This window comes from Ailuropoda melanoleuca, chromosome 2 (assembly GCF_002007445.2).
Source record: "Ailuropoda melanoleuca isolate Jingjing chromosome 2, ASM200744v2, whole genome shotgun sequence".
In the NCBI taxonomy this organism is placed as follows: Eukaryota; Metazoa; Chordata; class Mammalia; order Carnivora; family Ursidae; genus Ailuropoda; species Ailuropoda melanoleuca.
The window spans coordinates 199,424,976-199,432,261 of record NC_048219.1 but is presented as its reverse complement, the minus strand read 5'-3'; the positions used below and the strand labels follow the sequence as shown (position 1 = coordinate 199,432,261).

Sequence of the window (7,286 nt, the reverse complement as noted above, 5' to 3'; positions counted from 1 at the left end):
TATATATATATATATATATATATATAATTATTAATCAATCAATCAATCGGAGAGAGAGAGAGCGCACAAGCAGAGGGAGTGGCAAGCAGAGAAGGAGAAGCAGACTCCCCGCTGAGCAGAGAGCTTGATGCAGGATTCGATCCCAATACCTCGAGATCACGACCTGAGCCACCCAGGAGCCCCTTTCACAAGTTTTTAAAGCAGCCACCTTAAGACACACACCTAATGCATGCATACATGCGCACATATACACAGTGTGGGCATGTGAGCACACACGTGCGAGCACGCGGACATGCAAGCACAGGCACACACGTGCACGCATGCCCTCCCCGCGGCATCTCTGCTTGCTCCCAGGTGGCTCTCAGAGTGACTGACCACAGCCCTGCACCATTCCCTCACCTCACTTCCAGTGTGAGCCTGGCCTTCACCCTGAACCTCGCCTCACAGACACACCTGTTGCATCCACACTCGCCAGGCCTGGTGCTGACCCTCAGCTCAAGGGGCTGTGCACTTTCTTGACACATTGTCCCTTGGTGTCCGAGGCTCTCTTCCTGCCTAGCTCACTGCCCCTGTTCTCATGGCCTCTGGTGGTGCCCCTTTCTCACTCAGTCTTCAGGGGTCTTCAGGGGTCTGTCCTGGTTCTGCTCTCTTTTCCATCTGTCTCTACCCTCTCCTCCCTAGGTGACCTGCACAGCCTGTTTGCTTCCATGCTGATGACACTCTGCCTGCATCCCAGACCCATCGACCCGTTGGGCCAGTGCAGCGCCCCACCCTCATTCCAGGAACAAATCCCGAACATGTCATCATCTCCTTTGGGACGGGCACGTGACTCAGGCTGGCACTGGGAGATGGCCCCTTGCTCCTTTGTCCCGGTGTGCTGACCTCTGACACTAAGAGGTGCCCCAAACTGTGACACCCAAGACCAGGCTGGTGGGTTCCCTTAGTCTTGCTGTGAGAGTAGGGTCACACACAGCCTCCTGCCAGCAATAGGCACTGTTACTTGCCCCACTGCTTAAACCAGAACTTCAGATGGAAATGTGGGGGGCAGGCTGGGCCCCCCTGACCTTCCCTCCACCCTCCCAAGCTGCTGCCTCTGCCTGAATGCCCCTCACCAACCCTATGTGGCTAATTCCTCAAAGATGCCTACCTGCCTGAGCGGCCCAGCCACTCACCCTTCTCCTCTCATTGAAGAGGGCTCTGCCTGTTCTGTAGCTCCCACGCCATAACGCGCACACACTCGTGTAGCCAATGCCCGCCCCAATGCCGGGCCCACAAAAGGCACTCCGTAAGTGCCTGTGAGTGGCGGAATGCATGACAGCACACAGGCTCGCGGAGGCAATGTGAAGTCCTCCAGGGGGAGAATCTTGGTCTGTGCTCTTCAAGCTACCCCCTCCCGAAGTGTGGACAGTAGGGGCTGACAGGTAATTGGCACCCAAACCTTTGATGAAAATCTGAGAGGGATTCCTGTGGAGCTTTCCCCACAAGGGTTATCTGACCAAAATAAACCCGCACATCAACAGGCCCCTTCTCAAAGGCAAGACCAAGCCATCAGGCCCCTCTCCTGTCCACTTTCCCTTTGGTGGGTTCAAGATCACAACCACCTCCCCCAGGCCCTTGGCCCAGGCCCTCCCTCCTCATGGCCCCTTCCTGCACCTCTCTTCACCCCAAAGAAGTACACTGGCGTCGAGTCTTGGGGAAACCCAAATGAAGTCACTCACAGAGCAGGGCCGCCAGAGGGTCTGCGATGGTGGCATCCACCAGCTCTACCCCACCTCGCAGGAGGGCCCACTGACGCTTGACGGGCTTACCACACACGTCTCGCACACCGCTTAGTCAAGAACGCTCACACACAGCTGCCCCTGATGCCCTGCCTTCTGGTCACTCCTGTCAGAGTGCGGACCTCCTTTCTAGCCTCCTCCCAGCAGTGGGACTGTGCCCCCAGGGAGTGGACGGTAGTGACTATGGTCAGTATTGCAGAAGCCTCAGCAGTGGCTTCCGTTACATAGACACACTAGTTCGTCGTACAGTGTGGTGACAGGGGGTCAGTGGTCGGCTCTGACAGACTCACATATGCTTCCGGTGGAATTCTAGAATCTTCTCAAGAGAATGCTCCTGACTGGGCAGGTACTCATTGGCTTTGAGGTGCTCTCGGTCCAGGGTTTCATCATAATCTCCTATTTCCGCTGAAATGAGACAGTAACAGACAGTGATTCTAATTTTCACATACAGAAAAATACAAGCATTCGTACATGCAAATGCATGAATTAAAAGTAGAAAAAAAATTATCCTAAATCTGTAGTAAAAGAATATATCCCTCAAATACGTAGGATTTTGTATTTTACTTTTCCATGTACCTTAAGCTATTAGAAGCAAATATAAAGGCAGGTGACGAAGTTTTTTTCTGAGTTCTGAAGAACAAAGACTCTGGTGAGTGACCCCAGGGAGGATGCTGCTGAACCCCCAATTTATCCTGAGCGATTTGTTGTGGCTTAAACCACGCTTTCTCTGTCTGCGGTCTCAAGGCTGCTGTGACCAGGAATATGGATCTTATTTGTTTCAGGATAATGTATTTTAAATCATTTTTTCCCTCAGGGCCTCTCAGATTCTTGAGGAACAATGTCTCTTTCTAATTTAATGAATCTTGAGGCTGCTCATGTTTCAAGAGTCATAGTTAAAGCCCAATAACCTTAAACAAGATACTTCTTTTTTGTTTTGAGACAGCCTCAAATTCACAGAAAGTTGCTCCCACAGGGCCCCACTCTAGGGACCGGGACACTCATGCCCACAGGCCTAGCACATGCCTCACAACAGGCAGGACCATGAGGCTGTGTCTGCACCTCAGACCCTGTCACGCTTCCGCAGTGGCTCTGTGGTGCCTTCTGGAGCCAGATGGCCCCGCTCAGAGGCACACACCGCAACTGGTGGCCCTGTCTCCGCAAGTCCCTGGACTGTAAGCAGCACGTTCGCAAGGGGAAAGTGACACTGTATTGTAACGACACTGTGCACAGCCCTCGAGCAAGCGGCTCTGCTAAGGGACCGTTCATGCTGGAAAGCCATCCGTCTCTGTGAGAAGACTTCAGACCCAATAAAAAATAAATCACTTTGGAAACTTACATTAACAAGAGCCAACAAGGCCCCTAGTGCAGGATGGCAAATCTACAATGAAACTATTTGTAGGAAGGGTGTGTGTGGGGACAAGTAAACCACAAATTAACCCACATACTTATTAGTTGCTACGATTCCTGAAACTTTCTACATTATACTTCCTGTGCTCCAATTTTCAGACACATTAGTCCTGTGCCAGGGGGACTCTAGTCCAGCAGCAGCGTGTTTCCCTCTTCCTACTCTGTCAGCTGGGGGATTCGTAAGGCCCCGGCAAGGCACGACCTGCTTTAAGAACCTCTTCCTACACAATAATTCTTCCTGTTCTTTTGAGCCATCCCTTGCTCTGTGTGACATACTGAGAAACGTGTTCTTTTTTCTCAGGGGTTTGATACCTAACTCGTCACCACAGGGGCTGTGACATTCACGCCAGGGAGGTCTCTTTCCAGGGGTGCTAAGGGTCAGGGCTGTCATTTGGCTCCCAGACTGAAGACATTTATGGGAAAATGCGAGAAGGCAAAAAGGAGAGACATTCCCAAAGAATGCGTGTGGCTGCCGATCTCGGCCTTGAGCCTTTCTGAGTGGAGACTGTTTGCCTCAAGGACCTCCACCTGATAGATGTTAATCTTCAGCTTATCAGAGAAAATGGGCAAATTAAAGGCCCGTTCTTCATCACACTCATTAACCTTGAAGACACATCAGATGCTGGTGGTCAAGAGTGCTGTGCACGTCTGACATGGTCCGCGCTTCCGCCCAGGGCAGGGAGATACTAACCCTGCAGAAGGTGGGATGCCAGAAGGGCCGCCGTGGTGTCTGTGCAGGGCAGACGCTCCTCCAGGAGGTCTCTCTTAAGTTGCAAGGCAAACAGGTATCTAGAAGGGAGTTCAAAACACCACAGATATCAACTCCAAAGGCTCCAGAGCACCCCCTCCACCCACGTCACCATCTCAGGAGAGCACAGAGCCCCAGGAAACAGCAGCAACCAGGGACATCAGAGCAGACGGTGAGCAAAGGCAAAGTGACAGGGGCCCTTCACAGGCGGCAGCTCAGTGGACAGGGTCACGCGCAGCAGACCCCACACACAGGAGCACTCACACGCTCACCTTCCAGACACAACACACCTTTAAAGGGGACGCTCACAAATTCATATTACTTATGTGACACACACAAAACTGCACTCAACAATTCTGTTGTGGAAGAGCAGAAATATCCAATGAAGATACAGCTTAAAATGCGGCTCTGAGAGTTATAGACAGATTGAGGATATTTGGTCCTGGCTAAGAGCTGAGAAACAGGCACTCCTAAATGCTAAAAATGTACTAGAGAAGGCAATTTGAATGTATTCATATATTCATTTATTCCATCAACAAACAATTACTCAGCAAGTATTACATTCCAGGTACTTTTCCTGGACTTGGAAGTACAATGCAAAACAAACTCTCTCCTTGCTGGAATTTACACTCTAGAGCAAGCTTACAATCGAAATGTGCCTGCCCCTGAACTTAGCAATTTCACTTTTATGAAACCTTCCTGGAGAAATATTTTCCAGGGTTTACGAAGGTATGTGGAGAACGCTGTTTACTCGCAGCAATATAGCAGAGAAACACTGGAAATAATCCACGTGTGCACAGATAGCAAAGGAGTTCAAAAAAGTAGATTACAGCTACACACACTGCCGCGGACAGACACCCACAGCACACTACAGACACGTGGGTGAGATACAAACAAGAAACCAACCTACAGTACTGTGTGCACAGCGACACAGCTTTGTAAGGTGATTTCTTTAAAGACCTAGGTCCCCCTGCACATTCTATAAATTCACCTGGAAGACACACCTCAAGTGATACCACTTCTGGGGACGATGCAGTGGGCAGAGTGAAGAGCCACATTTACTTTTTACATAGCTTTATTTTGACGTTTCTCTTCTTTTATCACACACAGTAAATTTTTCTTATAAATAAATAAATAAGAAACTTTTGCATAAACACGGCTTGGACTCAGGACCCAGAATTAGGTAATGGCTCCTATCCCTTGTTACTCCCCAGGTACCTATATTTAGAAGTCACTCCCTCAGAGAGGACTTTTGGTGAACGTCAGGTACACAGTACACTATGCACACGAGTTCTGTGTTCACTCTGGAAACCACTTTCTGCTGTCCTTCGGGTTCAGCCTTTTTACCCATCAAACGTGGGGCCGGACTAATGGGATCCCAACACTGGGCTGCAGCGGACAGTCTGTGATTTTGTGATGTTACAAGGCTCTACAAAAACCTTCTCAAGCGAGGTTCTTAAGATGCCTGCAGTTCAGGCAGGACTCCATTTTAGTCAGAAGGGCTGTTACTACTACAATGATATCATAGTTCTCTTGTACCTTACATCTGATCTTCATTCATCCTGAGAAACCTCATGAGCCAGGTGCTGCGGGGGACACAGGTGAATTCTAGACCCTGCTGACAACAGCTGTGCTTCAGGAGGGGCTCTTTACCTTGTATATTCTTCCTGCAACTGACCCGGATCAGGTGGGAAAAATTTCACTGCCAGACGAAGCAACGCGTTCTTTGGCCCTATGAAAAGAAACATTTATCTAAAAAATTTTTTAAAGATTTTATTTATTTATTTGACAGAGACAGAGAGAGAGAGAGCACAAGCAGGGGGAGTGGGAGAGGGAGAAGCAGGTTCCCCACTGAGCAGGGAGCCCAATGCGGGGCTCCATCCAGGACCCTGGGATCATGACCTGAGCTGAAGGCAGATGCTTAACCAGCTGAGCCATCCAGGCACCCTGAAAAGAAACATTTTAAACTTCACAAGTAAAGTCAATCCCACTAGTTCTTGAAATCTTTATCTACTTCAGTGAAAGGAAACGTCATCGCTCACTACACTGAGCTAGAACCACCTGACGACTGGAAAGAAAACGCAGAAGGTGCTAGCCCGTCTGAGCATCTCAGCTTTGCTGAAATTCTGTAATAACACAGCTATGTAATTTTCACCAAGCAGCAAAAAGGAGGTGCTGTGTGACAGGGCCACGATGACCTAAATGGCCTTAGGTCACCAGTGACTAACGAAGCTGCTGGCACCCATCCTTTTCTCCCATATGGGACGAAACAGATGCAGGTGAATCCAGACCCCTGGACAGCACCCTCTTACTAAGAGGCATTACTATGTGCCCCAATTTTCAAAATTTAACGGAGACTAACAAACATAATTATGTTCATAATTACAAAACAATATAAACTATTCTATTAAAAATGTAATTAAATTGCATGTCAACTATACTCAAATAAAAAATAACACCACAAAAAATAAAGTTTTAAAAATTGTTTTAAAAAAATTAAGGTAATTAAAGGAAGAACCTCAATGCCTTTTTATAACTTGGGGGGAGAAACTGCATACTTATGTTTACATATTGGCAAAAAATTAAAGTTGCACATCCAAGAGCATATCTGGTTACTGCTGTGTTTGAGAACCACTAGCCATGCCCAGCTGCTGCAGGCTGAGACTAAGCAGCGACACGACCTCCAAGTTCACGTGCTGCCAGCAATCACCTCACTGCTCCCCAGGGTGGGGACGATGAACATCTGAACATCCTCCAATTTGAACAGTCAAGAACAAAAGCATCTTAAATGAACAGAATTTTAAAGAGTTTAAAAAAAGACTTACTTCGTACTTGCCTAATGATGGGCTTCATAGGTTCCAGCCAAATCTAAAGAGGATTTAAGAAAAGAGATAATATCCAATGATTTCTGTATTTAATAACTATGTTACAAAATACAGAACTGTTTATAACTAGAAGAGATATACAAGGTGGGCCTGTTTTGGCTCTCTGCTCACACACCAGTCACATCCTGACAAACAGCTGGGAGAGGCCCAGGAGCGCCTGCTTCGAGAAGTGTGGGAGGGTGATGGGACTCTATGCAGGCCGGGACCCCTCCATTACGTCACATGCACACTGTTGCTGCTACGCACAACATGGGTACCAACAATTATTTTGGGGGGCATCTGTTAAGGCCAAACAAATCTTTGGTACAAGGTACACCTGTAAACAAATGGACAAGAGTGCCACTGCATGGAGGAGCAGACAGAGCTCTGTAATGCTGACACGCTTACTAAACAGGCTGATTTTGGTTTCCTTTTTTTTTTTTTTGAAAGTAGACTCCACACCCAGCACGGAGCCCAAGGCGGGGCTTG

General features: G+C 48.3%; 2 protein-coding genes across 12 annotated transcripts in view; both read right to left on the bottom strand.

The window, feature by feature from the left end:
- BOK (BCL2 family apoptosis regulator BOK) overlaps positions 1–7,286 on the bottom strand; it is a 173,047-nt gene that overhangs the window by 74,609 nt on the left and 91,152 nt on the right. The window lies entirely within an intron of this gene.
- FARP2 (FERM, ARH/RhoGEF and pleckstrin domain protein 2) overlaps positions 1–7,286 on the bottom strand; it is a 63,784-nt gene that overhangs the window by 46,791 nt on the left and 9,707 nt on the right. For all 9 annotated transcript variants that reach the window (XR_004623710.1, XR_004623709.1, XM_034655582.1 and 6 more), the window contains exons 2-5: positions 6,759–6,801; positions 5,587–5,665; positions 3,877–3,974; positions 2,069–2,183 (exon numbers count right to left, since the gene is read on the bottom strand). Coding sequence is in view for 7 of the 9 variants with exons in the window: in XM_034655582.1 (XP_034511473.1) it covers positions 2,069–2,183; positions 3,877–3,974; positions 5,587–5,665; positions 6,759–6,801 (335 nt within the window). In the remaining 2 variants the exon portion in view is untranslated. The remainder of the gene's footprint in view (positions 1–2,068; positions 2,184–3,876; positions 3,975–5,586; positions 5,666–6,758; positions 6,802–7,286) is intronic.